Source organism: Schistocerca americana, chromosome 5 (genome assembly GCF_021461395.2).
Source record: "Schistocerca americana isolate TAMUIC-IGC-003095 chromosome 5, iqSchAmer2.1, whole genome shotgun sequence".
Lineage (NCBI taxonomy): Eukaryota > Metazoa > Arthropoda > Insecta > Orthoptera > Acrididae > Schistocerca > Schistocerca americana.
This window is the reverse complement of record NC_060123.1, coordinates 601,104,705-601,125,028: the sequence shown is the minus strand read 5'-3', so window position 1 is coordinate 601,125,028 and position 20,324 is coordinate 601,104,705. Positions and strand designations below refer to the sequence as shown.

At 43.0% G+C, this 20,324-nt stretch overlaps 1 protein-coding gene across 1 annotated transcript in view; it reads right to left on the bottom strand.

Annotated features, from left to right (window-relative positions):
- Window positions 1-20,324, bottom strand: part of LOC124616575 — a 188,684-nt gene that overhangs the window by 101,543 nt on the left and 66,817 nt on the right. The window contains exon 2 of the mRNA XM_047144895.1: window positions 15,930-16,290. Within this exon, the coding sequence (XP_047000851.1) occupies window positions 15,930-16,290 (361 nt within the window). The remainder of the gene's footprint in view (window positions 1-15,929; window positions 16,291-20,324) is intronic.

The following is a 20,324-nucleotide window of genomic DNA, read 5'->3' as shown; positions in this document are numbered from 1 at the left end:
ATTGTGCCAACTTTTAAATTCTCTCGTTATAGAAGACAGTCGCCAGTGTTTTCCGACAATTTTCCACTCTGGACTGCAGCTCGCTGTCTGTGTCAAAATATTATCTTCATAGTCAACAGTTCATTCGAGCAGAGATGAACCTCAGGGGTAACCAATTACAGGCTGTATTGTGGGTGATCAAACACTTCCCATCGAAAACGCTGCAGGAGCGTCTTCATTGCCCCTGCAGAGTGCGGCCGAGAATTGTCGTTTAGAACGAACAGCATGGCAGTTATGTTATGTGGATTGCATAGCTTCAGGCGAAATGTTTCACCAGGCCGTCATACTTGGCCGCAGACGCTAATTTCTAGCCATCTTTACGTTCCCACTGAGAGCTCAGAACTGAAAATAACGGCATGATGCGATCGACGAACGTACTAGTCACAGTGTCCAGCGCATCTGTGGAAAGCTTCATTAGATTTTCGTTGTATTTTCATTTCGCGACGGATCATTCCTTACTTTCCGAATAACCCTCGTATTACCTTTATAAAATGATTATGCAAGGTTCAGATCTTAATGTGGTGTAATGCATACTCCATTTTCTGTACTCAATAAAGTGTTACATTTTTTAAATCTGGTACCCTTTTATGGGTACCTCGTTGAGCAACATGAGATGAGAGATATGATACTGCGAGCAGAATTTGAGAGAGCACCGAAAGATCCAACAGCACAGCTTGACTTTGTACACTGTAGTGTCGCTGTGGTACACATGGTTTCTTGTTCACTGGGTGAGCACAACCATCTCACACACAGTCCAAGTTTTCCTAGGAGCAGGAATTTTGCGCCCTGTCTCTACATCCAGCACCAGCGAAGCTAAAGTCAGACTAACGCAATCAGAACCAAAGACAGAAAACTCACAGTGAGAATAGCAGAGCAAGCCCAGAAGATATTGTCTCACTTTACACTGTTGAGAGACCTGAACCGTGAACTCAGCAACATAAAATTTAACGACGAGAAAACATGACGTCATTCTAACATCTCATCCTGATTTTGCAAGAGAGATTTGAGGTGCACAAGAACACCCATCAGCCCACTGATATGGTGGAAAGGCAACAGTATGAAGCCCTGAAAGCCATTTGTGCAAAATAGATGGATACTGAAGACTGCAGACAGCTTGGAAGAGTATGGTCCATTCAGTCATTTCCAGCCTGTCATAATGTCGTTGCCTCAGACGATGCCTTTACGTCTCTAAATGTTTACGGTCCAGTACACCAGCTACGATGCCAAGCCTGTGACGCACTGCTACGGTTTCCTCGTAGACACAGGTGCTTATCTGTCAATAATATGTCTGGACCTCTTACTTAGGAAGACATCTAGGTCCATACGGTACAGAATTTGTAGGGTACGTGAAAATGACATGAAGTCGTTTGGGGCAACACTACTCGAATCTAGCGCTGGAGATAAGAGTTTGCGGGAATACATGGAAGGCTGTGGCTAAGCCATGTCTCCGCTATATCCTTTCTTTCAGGAGTGCTAGTTCTGCAAGGTTCGCAGGAGAGCTTCTGTAAAGTTTGGAAGGTAGGAGACGAGATACTGGCAGAAGTAAAGCTGTGAGCACCGGCCGTGAGTCGTGCTTCGGTAGCTCAGATGGTAGAGCATTTGCCCGCGAAAGGCAAAGGTCCCGAGTTCGAGTCTCGGTCGGGCACACAGTTTTAATCTTCGAGGAAGTTTCAATACATGGAAGTGTTTACAATTGTAGGTGAAGGTTTTCCTGTGATTCTCAGACTACACTTTCTTGACAAACGTCATGTAAAAATCGATCTTTCTTGATATACGATTAAACTCGGTTTAACTTTGTTTGCGCTGGAAACAACAACTGTGAGGTAGACACTGTCACAAGGTAGACAACTAATGAATGTGTTGCCAACTGAATGTAGACACATGTGCTAAATATTGGTTCCCATTATAACGTACCACCAGAAACAGGAGAGCTGCTTCGGATTCCTGTAGATAACAATGTACCATAAGAAGTGCTGCGTGTGGCAGAACCACTTCAAAGGAAAGAAAAGTGAGATAAAATGCGTGGTTTTGCCTATAGAAGCGTAGCATGTATCAGTAATAGAAACAGAGAGTTAATGGTTGATGTTAACCTAGATAATTTTTACATGGGCAAGGTCAGACTGCTAGAGGGATTCGTGATTTCCGGTTTAGATGTTCTGTATGAAGAAGACATTGATAGGTCGTGTGATGAACACAGTTGAAAGACAAATGTTACGGCATCTGCCTCACATAAAGAAATGAACCATCTGCAAGGAACTGATTGCCAAGTGATGGAAGCTTTGTTTCTACGATTTTTTAACACAAATATTCCTATTACACATGATATAGCCACAGGCAACAATGCTCCAGTCTACTGGGAATATTAATGTGTGGCCAAGCACCTACAACTATTGATGGAAGAATTTATTCTCTCGCTACTGGCAGAAGGAATAACAGAACATAGTGATAGTTCATGCAGTGAAAACGTCGTCATTGTCCCAAAGAAATCACCAGACAGAGCTAGGAATTGCAGATTCTGCTGCGATCACAAATATCTGAATCCTAAAACCGCCACTTATGCATATGCTACCTCCAGTATTACAGACACATTGGAAAATCTGGGTCAAAGCAAATGCTTTTCAATAATGAATGTATCAATAGCTGGATGCAGCTCCAAACGATAGATCGAAAACTACCCTGACGACACCATCAAGTCATTTCCAATATTTCAGAAAGCCATTGTTACTTAAAAATGGATCGGCTGCATTTCAGAGACTGTTTGATGATGTATTTTGCAGTTGAAACCTTAGAAATTTATGGTATGCTTTATATATATTTTCTAGAAATAGTGATGAACATGTCAAGCTTTTGGAGAAAGAGTTTAACAGACTACTTGTAGCTCATCTGATGCTCAGCATAAATAAACAATATTTTGCACAAATGAAAGGTAAGTACTTTGACATGTAACTTGCGCAGAATATATAGAAGCTGATCCCCGGTTAATTTCAGTAGTCTGTAACTTTGCTATACCGTAAACAACAAAAGAACATTAATCAGTTATTATAGGAAATTCATTAAAGAATCTGCAAAAATTGCCAAACCAGTATTTGCAAAAGTAAAATACTGGAATCAACAGGAGATTGATAAAGAGAATTTGAGACATTGAAAAAAAGCTGACGTCAGATCCAGTACTGGTATTCCTATATTTTGAAAAAGAATTCATCCTCTTGTGTGGTACCAGTAAAAGTGCACTGGAATCCATTCCGAGTAAAAAATTTAGACGATAAAGAATATTCCACAGGTTCAGTATCTAGACAGCTCTACAGGGCAGAACAGAATAATTCCATCGTGGAAAAGAAGATTAGTGTTTTATGGATTTACGCACTTCTGCTGTTAGGTGTAGGATCAAATGTCGAAGCGCTAACAGATTACACATTGCTGAGATGTTTGTTAGTCTTAAACGATGCTCCTAGTAAATTACAGAGATGTGTGTTCGAACTGAGTGAATTCGATTATGAAGCAGTTCATATACCAGGGAAGAAACATACTAACGCAGACACACTGAACAGAAAAATTGAAAAACTTCAAACGATAGTCAAAAGTATATCAGAAGGCACAAAGAAGTAACATAGTGTCAGGCATTTAACCTGCAGCAGCTGCGTCTGGTGTATGGCGGCTTACTCTGCAATCGATAATGTGCGGACCACACGTGCTAGTTCCAGCTTTGATAGGGACGAAATTTTGCAGCATGTTAGCAGCTCATGGTGGTCGCAGAACTACAGATAGGAGCGTTGCCAATATGTACCGGCAGAACACTAAGAAGTGTGATGTGGCAGTGTAAAAAAATACGAACCTTGTGCACAAAGGGCTGTTCTTAGCCTCCGATAAGTTTTTTTGCAAAAATTACTAGAAGTGAACAAACCATCTGAAACCCTTGGATTGGATGTATAAGGACCATTTAACAGAGCTCCAGTAGGGAATAAGCCAATATTAACTACAATAGGTCACTCCTCCCAATACAATGAAATGGTAGCAATCCCAGATCAAGACGCCAACACAGAATCAAATCCCTCAGTAAATAACTGGATCCTCAAGTTCGGAATACCAGATACCATGTTCACAAATGAATATATTAATTTCATATCGGATTTAATGAAACAGCTGCGTCACCTGCTTGACATTTGCAACTTAAGAACAAATCGTTGCGTTCCACAAGCAACTGGACACACAAAAACGGTCCACAAAACGATTTCCATAGTGTTAAGCTGCTATGTTAGCACGATAACGAGGACACATACGTAGGATCCACAATTTCGGCGTGCAGTTCTAAAGTTTACACAACTGTAGTAATCTTTCAACATACAAGGTGGCGTAATGCATATAATGCCATTTACTTTTGACATCATAAAATCCAAGTTTGGAGCTAGCGGTGAGAGAGTAACAGAATTCGCAAAACGTTTATGTGAGGTTTGACGAAAAGTAAAACGAGCCAACAGAAAAGCTTTAGAATGTCAGGAACAGGAAGAGAAATGTATAGGACCACTACCACAATACAGAGTTTGTCAGTAGGTATTATTAAGAGAAAACCAAAAAGTTTTTATTTAAGTATAACGGCCTATATCAAGTCAGTGAAATGACATTACCGGTAAATATGACGTTGCAAAGATCGATAACAACATCTGTTGTTCGCTTAAGCAGGGTTAAGCCATTAAACGGTTGTACAAAAAGTTCCACCAGTTACAGAAATTTCGAGAAAAGTGTCCAAAAATACTAGGGAGCAGGTGTCTAATGACGATCAAGGGGCACAAAATACGACTTACTCCCACAGAGAGCGAAATAAGAAGTCATAATTAGATCTTTTATATTGTTTTAGAGTTTGCTGTACATTAGTTGTGTCCATGTGTTGCCATGTATGTATAGGCCTGTCATGTACGATATAGTTAAAAAATCTGTATTCAGTACGGTAGAGTTTATTTTCTTATCCTTAACTTGTGCACGCGTTTGCAGAAAAGGGAAGGAATTGAAGAAACTTTCCTTTCTCGTAGGTCACGTGTCTCTATGGACGAACAGGAAGTTTATCACAGTGCTGATAACGCTCCGCTTCGTCAATGGAGGAGCACCGTATACAATTTGGAACAAGCCGCACAGTTCTGGTACATTGTTCTCCAGACTGATAGATGTGCTTTTAACTAGTGATCGGTGGACGTTAAGATTTGCCTTTGGCATATGGGAAATACGAAATGAGGTAAGCAGATGAGGGGAGGTGTTGACGGTATTACACGAGGAATCGCAGGAAGATAATGGTTTGGATGATATACAAACGAATATCACAAGCTAAGACTTTCATATAGAGAGAGGGTGGGGCAAATGGAAGTGGCCCACACAAGTGGATACGGTTGGATATGAACGTATGCATATAACCATAGCCCGTGACGTGCACACCACGTCTACGCCAGACAAGTGATCCACACTGGTTCAACGCATAGTGTGGGCTATGTCAGCGTGAGTGGAGCTGTGCAAAAGGGACGATCGTGAGAGTTCGTCGTGGAAAGTGACATGACGAGAAAATCGCTGGAACGTTGTACTCAGTTGTTTGCTGAGAAGTTTAATGGTGTTGAAGCGCCAGCAAAGAATGCCATGCAACGCTCAGTCCCAAGGTGTTGTCAGTCAGGATCAAAAAACATTCCGACAGGTGTCTGCACACAAGAAAATGTGGTTGCAGTTCACCAGAAAATCCTTGAGAGTCCTTCCAAATCAATCGAACGCAGCCGGCCGCGGTGGTCCAGCGGTTCTCAGCGCTTCATTCCGGAAACACGCGACTGCTACGGTCGCAGGTTCGAATCCTGCCTCGGACATGGATGTGAGTGTTGTCCTTAGGTTAGTTAGGTTTAAGTTCTTCTAAGTTCTAGGGGACTAATGACCTCCGATGTTACGTCCCTTAGTGCTCAGAGCCATTTGAACCAATCCAACGCTGTTGCAAGAGACTGGCTTATCACGTCGATCACGTGGACGAATACTCCACCAGTACCTGCACTTCCATCCCTACTACGTGTCTGCTGTTCATCAATTAAAACTAGCAGATGTCCCACAGCGCCTCCAGTTTAGCGAGCGCGTATTCGTGAGATAGCAATGAATGGCTTGGACATGAATCTGTTCTTTATGTCTGATGAAGGCTGGTTTGACCTGAGTGGTTATGTCAACTCACAGAATCACAGGTTGTGGTCAGAAGAGGATCCGCATAACTTCCACAACAACACCTTTGCAGGAGCAGAAGGCTGGGGTTCGATGTGTAGTGTCTGCATGCCGCGTTATTGGTCCCATATTCTTTCGTCAGACGCTGACTGAGGCAAATTACATCGGCAACACTTTGAAATCATTTCTGGCAGCATTAACGGAGGAGGAAGAAACACAGAGTTACACTACTGCCCATTAAAATTGCTACACACCGAAGATGACGTGCTACAGACGCGAAATTTAACCGACAGGAAGAAGATGCTGTGATATGCAAATGATTAGCTTCTCAGAGCACTCGCACTAGGGTGGCGCCGGTGGCGACACCTACAACGTACTGACATGCGGAAAGTTTCCAACCGATATCTCATACACTAACAGCACTTGACCGGCGTCGCCTGGTGAAACGTTGCTGTGATGCGTCGTGTAAGGAGCAGAAATGCGTACCATCACGTTTCCGACTTTGATAAAGGTCAGATTGTAGCCTATCGCGATTGCGGTTTATCGTATCGCGACATTGCTGCTCGCGTTGGTCTATATCCAATGACTGTTAGCACAATATGGAATCGGTGGGTTCAGGAGGGTAATACGGAACGCCGTGCTGGATCCCAACGGCCTCGTATCACTAGTAGTCGAGATGACAGGCATCTTATCCGCATCCCTGAGTCAACTGATGGGGACGTTTGCAAGACAACAACCATCTGCACTAACAGTTCGACGACGTTTGCAGCAGCATGGACTATCAGCTCGGAGACCATGGCTGCGGTTAGCCTTGACGCTGCATCACAAACAGTAGTGCCTGCGGTGGTGTACTCAACGACGAACCTTGGTGCACGAATGGCAAAACGTCATTTTTTCGGATGAATCCAAGTTCTGTTTACAGCATCATGATGGTCGCATCTGTGTTTGGCGACATCGCGGTGAACGCACATTGGAAGTGTGTATTCGTCATCACCATTCTGGCGTATCACCCGGCGTGATGGTATGGGGTGCCATTGGTTACACGTCTCGGTCACCTCTTGTTCGCATTGACGGCACCTTGAACATGGACGTTACATTTCAGATGTGTTACGACCCGTGGCTCTACCCTTCATTCTATCCCTGCGAAACCCTACATTTCAGCAGGATAATGCACGACCGCATGCTGCAGGTCCTGTACGGGCCTTTCTGGATACAGAAAATGTTTGACTGCTGCCCTGGCCAGCACATTCTCCAGATCTCTCACCAACTGAAAACGTCTAGTCAATGGTGGCCGAGCAATGGCTCGTCACAATACGCCAGTCACTACTCTTGATGAACTGTGGTATCGTGTTGAAGCTGCATGGGCAGCTGTACCTGTACACGCCATCCAAGCTCTGACTCAATGCCCAGGACTTTCAAGGCCGCTATTACGGCTAGAGTTGGTTGTTCTCGGTACTGATTTCTCAGGATCTATGCACCCAAATTCCGTGAAAATGTAATCACATGTCAGTTCTAGTAAAATTTATCCGTCCCATGAGTCCCCGTTTATCATCTGCATTTCTTCTTGGTGTAGCAATTTTAATGGCTAGTAGTGTATTTCCAACAGGATGGATCCACAGGGGAACAAATCCTAGAGCACATTTACACAATCTCCCTAACTGACCGAGTTGTCAAAAGAAGTCCAACTGGTGGTGGCCCTAGCTGACCACTCAGGTCACATGACCTATCAGTGTGGGGCTACTTTGTGTGGGGAACTCTCAAGTCTAAGGTATAGCTCAACACTCCTCATAGTCTTCAAGAACTGCAGCAGAATATTTCAGATGAGATTTCATCTATTCCAGCAGCCCAGCTTCGATACACATTCAGGAACTTGCTGACCAGGACCCAAAAGTGTCAAGAGATGAATGGTGATCACTTGAAAAATTTGCTATAAACAGGTTAGCACTGTATTTCCTTTTCTCCTTTTTGTGTACCATGGAACTTCGTTCTATAGGCCACTTTTATTTGTCCCACCCTGTATGAGAAATTGAGAGCACAGCCAAAACAGTTGCCAGAAGCAATACCACAGATGCTAGTCAGGAAGATATGAGAATGGTTGAATGCCGCACAGAAGTTACTGAAAATCGTATCCGGCACAGCAGATAGTTAAGATGTACAAAACTTAAATAAGTCAGTACAACAAATACGAGAAACAGTGCATAGCACCCGTTAACGCCACTTCATATAGAGTAAAACTACACTTATCAATTCTTTTTCCGATAGTTTCCGATAGTGGAATTGAATGCACGATGTCGTTATTTTACAGTTCACCCTAGTGTCTACAAGTGCATCCAGATATTAACTCAACAAGTGCTAGTAATATCAAATCGAAGAGAAGTTTACATTAGCAGAGTTACAAGAACATGTAAGAGGAAGTATTATGATTTGCCGGAGCGATACCGGCTGACGAACAGCCATGTGAAATATAGTTGTCACTAGAGAAAACGGAAGCGTAAGTGTCAGAACCATATTTGCAGAGAGAGGCAGCATATACCGGCAGCTGTCACCGTAATCTGTTACCAAAATGGAAAATCCATAGGAATAATCAAAGTATAACTACGGAACAGTGGTATATCAATAAATGGTACAACTTGTGATATAATAGGAGCACAGTTTCGTCGTCCAGCTTCTGTCATGGATATAACCACGATCCAATTCTCGCGGTCTACGCCATACAGGCTAGCATAACAGCTGGAAGTGCTACACCTAGAACATACGAGGGCTATCCACAAAGTACATTACGTTTCGGAATAAAAAATTAATAGAGTATTGGAATTTTTTTTAATTATATACAGATGAAAGCCACACTTAAATACTACTTTTCTACATAGTTGCCATTTAAATTCAGGCACTTATGGTAGCGATGGACGAGCTTGGAAATTCCTTCGTCGTAAAATTCGGCCGCCTGCGCCTTCAACCACGTGGTTACCTCTTCTTGAAGCTGTGCGTCATCATCAAAATGCTGCATAGCCAACCACTTCTTCATTGCTGGGAATAAGTGGAATTCGCTCGGTGCCAGGTCGGGACTGTACGGCGGATGAGGAAACAACTCCCACTTAAAAGATTCGAGAACTTCACGAGTGGCATTTGCCGTGTGGGCCCAGGCGTTGTCGTGAATCAGCAAGATCTTTGAGCCCAACTTTCCCCTGCGCTTGTTTTGTATTGCTCTTCTGAGGTTGTGGAGAGTTTGGCAATACCTCTGAGATTTTATTGTAGTGCCTCTTTCCAGGAAATCCACAAAAATCACACCTTTTCTGTCCCAAAAGACAGTCGCCACGTGGTTGAAGGCGCAGGCGGCCGAATTTTACGACGAAGGAATTTCCAAGCTCGTACATCGCTACGATAAGTGCCTTAATTTAAATGGCAACTATGTAGAAAAGTAGTATTTAAGTGTGGCTTTCGTCTGCATATAATAAAAAAAATCCAATTCTTTATTTATTTTTAATTCCAAAACGTAATGTACTTTGTGGATAGCCCTCGTAATATTCCTCAACCAAGCCTCTTACATCGTCCTATTGCACCCGCTAAACGAACTGATAGCGTCACTAAAAGTACGAATTTCTGCAGAACAGATGTTCCATCTTATTCAAAACAATAACGATAAAAACTATAAGCATTTCCGCTACCAATGCTGCAGTGATTCTACAGACAATCTGCGCGTTCTACTTTCGCTTGATGCTTAAAACCACTCATCCACCTTAATAACCAATCAATCAAATAACTGTCAAATGGCTGCGTAGTAGTAAGAAGGAATACTGAAGTGCAAGGTAAAGAAAGACTGTAAACTAGTGTTAGGAAACAAGGGTTCGTCAAAGACTATATAGGATTAAGAACAGATAAAAAAAATCGTGAATAAGAACCAGACGGGATTGTTGGTCCGCCTTGATGAAAAAAAAAAAACCTTTGTTATTAATTTATTTATTCACCAACTAGTTTCAGCGAAAATATCGGCATCAGCAGGGCTTCTTAGGTTCTAGAACAGGCAAAGACAGCACACTTATAAAAGTTGTTAAACATTCTTCCATCTGTATTATTTGATTCTAAATATTGTTTCCTGTGAGTAGTTTCATAATACCCTATTTATCATACTTCACAGTATGATTTTTGCGGTTGTCGCCATTGTTTCTGGTGTATTATTTTTGTGTTTTTGCCGTTTTCTCGGCATACATCCTGCTATCTGGAACTGTGTGAATGCCTGTTGGTAAAGAAATAATAAATTGTAAACTTATGCATGTCAGCGATATACAATTGGTTTTACGGTAGTGTTGTCGATACCGTTTAAGTGTGTACAAGGTTGTTACCAGTTTGTCATGTACTCACGTTCGTTGGACGGCTGGTGGCCAGTTTTAGACAGAGAAAAACTAACGTTCGCACCTTGTTCATAATCCAAAACATTAGGCCTTCTTGTAGTGCGCGTTGTCGTGAGAAATGTATCGTATATTGCGAGAAGGTTATGACAATTATAGTGGGAACTCTGAAGACTTCTTTTCCTTATTTATGTCTTTCTGTGTTATGTGGAGTGGTTTAGTGTGTGTGTGTTTTCCTGTTCTGTGTCCTGTGTCAGTTCTCTTAGAGCAGTAAAGTGTCTGTTGCTGCAAAGTGTTGTGTTTTCGTTTATTACGTTTCTCTCCCCCACTACAGGCTTTTTTATGTAATAATTTACTTCTGTTATTAGGTTTCGATATAAACTGTTGCTGTGTTACAGGATGTGTGGATCACTTTCGATGTAGTGGTGTTGTGGTTTTTGTTCGTTAGGTGTTCTGCAAAAGTGGAACGTATGGTGTTACTCTTTACAGTTCTCATGTGCACTGTGTACCCTGTTTGGGTATTTCTCCTTGTTTGTCCTATGTATTGGGCCTGACAGGAATTACATGTGAGTTGGTGCAGGATTACAGTTATTGAACTGTATGAAAAGAAAACGTAAATTAGTTACAAACTACCACGTGCACACACTTTATACAACTACGGATAATCCGATTTTTGTTGCGGCATGTTCCATGTGCCTGCCATCATTGGTGATGATGTGGCACAGACGAATAGTGAAGTTCTATATGACCCGCTGAAGTGTCGGAACATTGATGCTGTAGATGACCTCCTGAATGGCTGTTTTCAGCTCAGAAATGGTTTTGAGGTTATGGCTGTACACCTTGTCTTCAATAGAGCCCCACAAGAAGCAGTTGCAAGTGCTTAGATCCAGAGTATGTGGCGGCCAATCGGTGCCCAAGCCGGTGGCCTCTAGGTACCCAACAGCCAGAATGCAGTCCCCAAAGTGCTCCTCCAGGACATCATACCCTCCCTCGCTTCGTTGGGGCTCAGCTCCGTCTTGCATGAACCACGTCTTGTCGAAATCAGGATCTGTTTATACAACGAGAATGAAATCGCCCTTCAAAACCTTCACGCACAGTTTAATAGCCGCCGTGACAGCAAGGAATATTACACCGATTATTCCGTGAGTGGACATTGCATACTACACAGTCACCCATTTAGGGTTGCTTTTTGACTAACCCATCCAGATGAAAATGGGTTACCTCGTCTAAATCCAGACATACAATTCCCATAACACCCCGTGGCCAACCGTGCAGTTTGAAGGTCCTAATGCAAACCTTTCAGAAACTATGACGATCTTATTTCATAGAGTTCAATAATTGCCACCCTGTACATTCCAAAATGGTTCAAATGGTTCAATGGCTCTGAGCACTTCGGGATTTAACTTCTGAGGTCATCAGTCCCCTAGAACTTAGAACTACTTAAACCTAACTAACCTAAGGACATCACACACATCCATACCCGAGGCAGGATTCGAACCTGCGACCGTAGTGGTCTCGTGGTTCCAGACTGTAGCGCCTAGAACCGCGCTTCCACCACAGCCGGCGACATTCCAGAATTGCTGAATTTCTCTGAAATTTTTTGTCTGATCTTAGCATTTGTTAAACTGTGTTGTCTGATCTGAATGTTATTGAGATTCTTTGCATTTCAAATGTGCTTCCGATTCGTTGTGCTATTTTATTACTTTATGTTAGTGTATACCATCTGATTGTTTTTCCCGGTGTGGTGTGGTCCGCTTTCTTGACTGTGTGTTCTGCCTTTAGGTTTTCAGATTCTTTGTTTGTGCTCTTGACCGGGGGGGCCACTTTTGTCAGGTTTCATTTTTGCCTTGTTGTTGAGCTTGTTTATGGTGTCTGTTTTGTAGTCGTTTTTAACAGCAATTTGTTTTATTATATTTAATTTCCGTGTGTAGTTATCTGTGTTTTAAGAAGTGTTGGCGACCGGTGTGGCCGTGCGGTTCTATGCGCTTCAGTCTGGAACCGTGTGACCGCTACGGTCGCAGGTTCGAATCCTGCCTCGGGCATGGATGTGTGTGATGTCCTTAGGTTAGTTAAGTTTAAGTAGTTCTAAGTTGTAGGGGACTTATGACCACAGATGTTAAGTACCATAGCGCTCAGAGCAATTTATTTTAAGAAGTGTTCTGTTTAGCCGGCCGCGGTGGCTAAGCGGTTCTAGGTGCTGCAGTCCGGAACCGCGCTGCTGCTACGGTCGCAGGTTCGAATCCTGCCTCGGACATGGATGTGGGTGATGTCCTCAGGTTTAAGTAGTTCTAAGTCTAGGGGACTAATGACCTAAGATGTTGTGTCCCATAGTGCTCAGAGCCATTTTTTTGTTGTGTTTATGCTGTGGAGCATGTTTGTGAAACTGGCGTATTTATGCACTGTCAGGTGGTTGGATGTGCTATGGATAACACTGCTTCTGGATTTGAGTTTTCCATAGATGTTGCTTCTTGTAATTGTTAGAGCCAGGAAATTTGGTTTCTTTTTTTTTCTATGTCCATTGTGAAGTTGATTTGTGGGTGTACTGTGTTGATGTTGCCGTGTAGCTGTTCTATCCCATTTTGTGTTTCATCTATGAGACACATTACGTCATCTACATAACAGCATACATTATTTTGTACACTTCTTGTTTCGCAGTGTTGTTGAATATTGAGTTCTCTGTACGATCTAAGAAAATGTTGGCTAAAGTTCCAGTGATGTGGGACCTCTTGATGAATATCGGCTCTTGCTGCAAATAAAAGTTGTTATTGAAAGTGAAGTAATGAAAAAAAAAAATGAAATCGAGCGAGCGTATGGCATCGTTGGCCGGGAGGCCCATCCGGGGAAGTTCGATCGCCAAGTGCAAGTCGTATTTCGTTCTACGACACACTGGGCGACTTGCTCGCCGGCGATGAGAATGAAGTGATGATGAGGACAACACAACACCCAGTCCACGAGTCGAGAAATATCTCCATCCCGGCCGTGAATCGAACCCAGGCTCGCTTGCATCGCAGGCAAGCACGGCGCCACTCAGCTAAACAGGCGGACAGTGAAGTAATTTTATTCTGTGATTAGCGTATGAATGGATGAGATTTCATTTATTTGCATGTGTGGGGATTTCTTGCTTATGAGCTGTTGTTGTACAATGTTAACTGTTTCTTCTACGGGTACACACACATATGCAGACACGAAACTATAAGTATTAAACTGTGTGAGAACGGCATCACAATTCTTCACGTGAATGTTGTCTCAAAATTCGTCTTTGGTCATCAGGCAGATTTCATAACTACGATCTTCATCGTGATCCTGTATCAAGAAAGTAAAACGTACCGCAATCTCCTGACCCATAATAATTCGTGTTTAGAAAAAAAAAATTATCCTTTTCGTTCCAAAAGGGAACATGAGTTTTTCACTGCACAAAGAAATTGCACATGCATTTCTTTGCTGTGTCAAGCTTCTGTAGCAGTCGTTAAAAAGAAAAGGTGTGAACGCCGAGTTTCCTTTATACTCTCAACTGACAAAACGAAAATCAAACAAATTAAACATCAATCAAGTTTTCGGCAAAATCTGTTTACAAAAGCAGTTGACAAAAGTGCTGCTGCCACTCTTGCTTCTTATCGTGCTTCGAATGGATTGGCAAGAAGGAGGAAAGCATTCGAAGACAATGAATTCGTAAAAGCAACATTTCGGGAAGCTCTTCATGAATTATTCTAGAATTTAAAATATAAATCTGAAACAGTGGATGCCACTCCATAACTTCAACTTCAATCAACATCGATCGTAAAAAGAGATGAAACAAAGACTGATGATGTTTTTCCCCAATTAGATTTGGATGAGTGTTAATATTTTTGAGTGAAATCAGATGAGTGCAATGATGCAACAGGTAGTTCTCTGTTGCCACGTTTTCTTAGGATGATTTTCAAATGCTTAACTGACAAAAATAATGAATTTCGAAAGTAATTTCTATGAAGGGCACTCTTTCCGAGAACATCGTCACAGTTCGCCACGTTGAAGACAATGTTGTGCCGAAGTTTCTTTTTTTGGTCATCGGAGAGATTTTGTGACTAAGATCTTCTAACTTCATCTTTGTATCAACAAAATAGTATATAACAGAACCACTTCATGTATAATGAGTCGTGTATCCAAAAATCGTATAATTTATCATTTTCATTCCACAGGGAAACATGAGTTATTCGTAACAGATGGGAAAGACACATGTATTCGTTTATTGTGTTTAGATTCTAGGCCGTAAAACAACTCACAACACGTGGGAGAATAGCTATTCAAAAAATGTTCAAATGTGTGTGAAATCTTATCGGACTTAACTGTTAAGGTCATCAGTCCCTAAGCTTACGCACTACTTAACCTAAATTATCCTAAGGACAAACACACACACACATGCCCGAGGGAGGACTCGAACCTCCTTCGGGACCAGCCGCACAGTCCATGACTGCAGCGCCTTAGACCGAGAACAGCTATTCAGAAGCTCGTAAGCTTTGTCACAGATGACATTCAGCCTTAAGTGGTTTAAGAGGTTTCAAAATGGTTTCCTTGCCCAGTCCCAAAAAGACATGTCGATTGAATAGTTAATGCACTTGGTGCTTGTTTTATGGGACAACACAAATGCGCAAAGGATTTGAGATTTTCGTTTCAGCAGAAGCAAACAGTCCTGTCTTGCTCGGGCAGCGTGTAATTCCTGCTCGAAGGAGAACCTGGCTTGAGACCGTAAACTGATGATCTTCTCTATCATCTTCTTGTGAGACGTGTTTCAGTAGATTCCTCTCCGGCAGAATCCAACCGCTTCAGACATTCTCCGTCTAATACAATACAGGCGTCACTATATTCCAAGTAACCTTCACTCAGCCTGTGTGGTTTCTGTGCGCCATAAACTCAGGTATCCATCTTATGTCCTTCACACGTCAGTGAAGACTGCCCTCTGATAACTGTTGCGATTTCTATTTTTCAATATTCACCGGTTACGTGACTCTTTAACGCGTACTTGGTTTTAAGTTGTGAGCACACCCTCCGCGCGCCCCCCCCCCCCCCCCCATCCGTCCCACCACCCTGAATCTCTCAACCAGTCAGGGATGCCCTGAAAGTAGGAACATTTACGACCCTTCACACAGTTTGAGGCTGAATGCGTAGTACATTTTGGAACGCTGGGAGCTTGTCGATTTTTATTGCTTCAGCAGAGTATTCCCTTTATAGTAGCTATATGATTGAAGGAGTGCAATTGACTGTCAACATGGTGAGGGAGAGGGGGGGGGGGCAGAACAACACAACAGGTTTATCAGTGCAATCACGTGTCACAACGTCCTTTCACTCTTCGAATGAGGACTATCAAATACAGATGTAGAGGCTGGTTGTGATACTCACCATTCGCCTGGCACGGTGTTCGTTATCTCTGGCACGACTTGACACAGCAAGTTGGTGGCGTCGTCGGCTTCCATATCTCGCAACCCGTCTACTGAGCCACACGTGTCGGGCGGATAGCCACGCAGGCGAGCTGAGCTGTTGCGATGAGGAATCATTTGAGCAACCATGGCGAGCGAGCTGCTGAAGGCGTCATCCATCATGGCGTCTTCGCACCTGGAGCCGTTTCTACCGTACTTTTGTGGGTCGTCGTCCTCCTTCAAGGCGTATGCGCATGATGGTCTGTCCACAGCGTACTCGCCTTTAGGGAAGACATCCGGAATGTTGTCTTCGCATGAGGGCTTACTGAATATGGTGTAAGGACCTGCAGAGTTAACATAATTTTATTTATAAACAAGCGCACACACAGACACAGACACATACATAGGTGTTTCGGAAGGAACAGTAAATAATTCAGGAGCCGATGGCATACACTGATTCGAATGAACAGTTCCATATAACATGTGTCCAGCCTTTATCAGTTATAACTGTGCAGCTGCTTATAGAGATAAGTTCTCTTTTAATGTACAGGGCTATTACAAATGATTGAAGCGATTTCATAAATTCACTGTAGCTCCATTCATTGACATATGGTCACGACACACTACAGATACTTAGAAAAACTCATAAAGTTTTGTTCGGCTGAAGCCGCACTTCAGGTTTCTGCCGCCAGAGCGCTCGAGAGCGCAGTGAAACAAAATGGCGACAGGAGCCGAGAAAGCGTATGTCGTGCTTGAAATGCACTCACATCAGTCAGTCATAACAGTGCAACGACACTTCAGGACGAAGTTCAACAAAGATCCACCAACTGCTAACTCCATTCGGCGATGGTATGCGCAGTTTAAAGCTTCTGGATGCCTCTGTAAGGGGAAATCAACGGGTCGGCCTGCAGTGAGCGAAGAAACGGTTGAACGCGTGCGGGCAAATTTCACGCGTAGCCCGCGGAAGTCGACAAATAAAGCAAGCAGGGAGCTAAACGTACCACAGCCGACGGTTTGGAAAATCTTACGGAAAAGGCTAAAGCAGAAGCATTTCTTAAACAGAAGATTGGAAAACTGATGGATCGGTTGTGGTGGAGATCATGATCAACAATTCATGTCATGGCCTCCACGCTCTCCCGACTTAACCCCATGCGATTTCTTTCTGTGGGGTTATGTGAAAGATTCAGTGTTTAAACCTCCTCTACCAAGACACGTGCCAGAACTGCGAGCTCGCATCAACGATGCTTTCGAACTCATTGATGGGGACATGCTGCGCCGAGTGTGGGGGGAACTTGATTATCGGCTTGATGTCTGCCGAATCACTAAAGGGGCACATATCGAACATTTGTGAATGCCTAAAAAAACTTTTTGAGTTTTTGTGTGTGTGTGCAAAGCATTGTGAAAATATCTCAAATAATAAAGTTATTGTAGAGCTGTGAAATCGCTTCAATCATTTGTAATATCCCTGTATTTGTGCTGCAGGCGCTACGGATTTTGTTAATTGGTTGTCATTCTTGTTTACAAGTTCAAACCATAAGGGCATGCTTGTGTTTATATAATGCAATTATTCGACTGTTACTGTGAATGTAACTTGTTAAGCAACTCACTGAATCACTGAAGTGTGCCACAAGTATTTACGAATTTTGGGTGAGCCGATATGGTATCTGCGTACAGGTTTGGTAATTGACACTCTGCTACTGCTTGCAGAGGCTACTGTAGACATATCTCCTAACCGCAGAGCACGAGATTCAAGACTATTCACTCGCGCTTTCATTAACTGCCTGAGACTGGTGCAGTGCATACCAGCCATGCTTCATCAACAGCTTGTAGGCGAAATACAAGACATTATTCAGACGGTAGAACTTAGTCTTCCAGAGAGACATATAATATTTTTCTACGTATCGGTGTTTCACATAGAAGATTATGCCTCCAGTCCCAACCACTAAAATCCTCATTTCCGGCCTCTGCACATTCTAGTCAAATGAGACATCATCTAACCCTTCCCAGGAAGAAATCGTCACGTTTCTTGGCCATTATGGACAAGGGATGCTGCATCTTTAGATATGTTCCTGTGGCTTGGTTGAAACGTGAGCCTACAAAATCAATAGTGACCGCAAAAAGTGAACTGACCCGATAATGAATGGTGCCGCACTCATAAAAGAACGACCTCAGAAGAGCGTGTCAAGAAAGCTGGTACCGATCTCATTCCACTCCTTTGCCTTTTTTAACAAACCGTTGGCAGAACGAGGTTGACGCCGAAAGAATTTGGCCACTGTTGCTAAGGATTTTTATTCAAACCCTAAGCATTGGTGAGGTTCGAACCCGAGACGTTTGCAAGTCAACGAATCTAAACTCAGACTGCGGGGATGATGTTGTTGTCGTGGTCTTCAGTCCAGAGACTGGTTTGATACTGCTCTCCATTCTACTCTATCCTGTGCAAGCTTCTTCATCTCCCAGTACCTACTGCAACCGACATACTTGTGAATCTGCTTAGTGTATTCATCCCTTGGTCTCCCTCTACGATTTTTACCCTTCCCGCTTCCCTCCAATATTAAACTGGTGATCTCATGATGCCTCAGAACATGTACTACCAACCGATCCCTTCTTCTAGTCACGTTGTGCCACAAATTCCTCTTCTCCACAATTCTACTCAGTACCTCCCCGTTAGTTACGTGATCTATCCATCTAATCTTCAGCATTCTTCTGTAGCACCACATTTCGAAAGCTTCTATTCTCTTCTTGTCGAAACTATTTATCGTAAATGTTTCACTTCCAAACATGGTTGCACTCTATACAAATACTTTCATAAAAGACTTCCTGACACTTAAATCTATTCACGATGTTAACAAACTTCTTTTCTTCAGTAATGCTTTCCATGCCATTGCCAATCTGCATTTTATATCCACTCTACTTCGACCATGATCAGTTATTTCGTTCCCAAATAACAAAACTCATTTACTGCTTTAAGTGTCTCATTTCCTGACCTAATTCCCTCAGCAACACCTGATTTAATTGGACTGCATTTCACTATCGACGTTTTGCTTATGTTGATGTTCGTCTTATATCCTCCTTTCAAGACACTGTCCAATCCGTTCAACTGCTCTTCGAGGGCCGTTGCTGCCTCTGACAGAATTACAATCTCATCGGCAAACCTCACATTTGTATTTTTTCTCCGTGGATTTTAATTCCTACTCCAAATTTTTGTGTGTAACTGAAATACAACACTAAGTCCGAGGAAATTTGAAAATACTACATGAGCAGTCGCGCGGTGTACTGAGTTACACAAAATTTCCAGTTATACAAATTCATTAGCATCGAGAGTCAGTAGACAGCATACTGAAGTAGTGAGGATACTAATGAAGGAACTGCTAGAGTTTAAAATGATTCCAGCATTGTCAACGTAAAGAATGAAATCTTCGTATATCCATACTTGTAATGGACGATTTGGGACGTCAGCTAGTATATGTTAAAAAATGACGAAATTCCTCCAGCTGTATTAAGGTGTTGGTTTTGTTGGTCACTAGTTTCGATCTTGTTACAACATCATCTTCAGGCCCATAATTGTTGACAGCAACCGTATATGTATAACACAAGTAGTCAGTTGTGAGATAGGCCTATCCCACCACTACTAGTGTTAGACATATACGGTTTCTATCAACAAGTATGTGTGATGTGTGTTGGACCTGGACCTTTCCTGAGACTGTCTTCACTTGCAAGTAGACGACGACGGTGTGAGTTCAAAAGGTTCAAATGGCTCTGAGCACTATGGACTTAACATCTATGGTCATCAGTCCCCTAAAACTTAGAACTACTTAAACCTAACTAACCTAAGGACATCACACAACACCCAGTCATCACGAGGCAGAGAAAATCCCTGACCCCGCCGGGAATCGAACCCGGCAACCCGTGCGTGAGAAGCGAGAACGCTACCGCACGACCACGACTGCGGACGGCGGTGTGAGTTCAAACGTCTCGGAGTACTCGTTTGCCGAGGGCACACTTATTCGTTATTCGTTTACCTGACTTGACGTTTGGTATCCTTGTGCGCTCTGTCGTAAGGCGAGCCAAATTGGTCCTTGGTACGACCAGTGAACCAGTGTGTGACACACTGAAATCTACCATGATTTCAGGGCTCTGGTACAGAGTAACCTGCGATCCGTCTGCCTGATCGCTAGATCGTCATATTTTTGCATTTCTTTCGCAGTCGCGATCGATTCACAGGTGCCACCTCCACATCTTACTACAGTCGCACACATCTCGCCAGCTGCAAGTAACATTACCGCACGAAGCAAACAGGGTAACATACTGCCGCTCTGGCATTGACAGGGCGTACAGATCTCAATCGCCACTTGCTCTCAGCTGCACCTACGTAGAGATG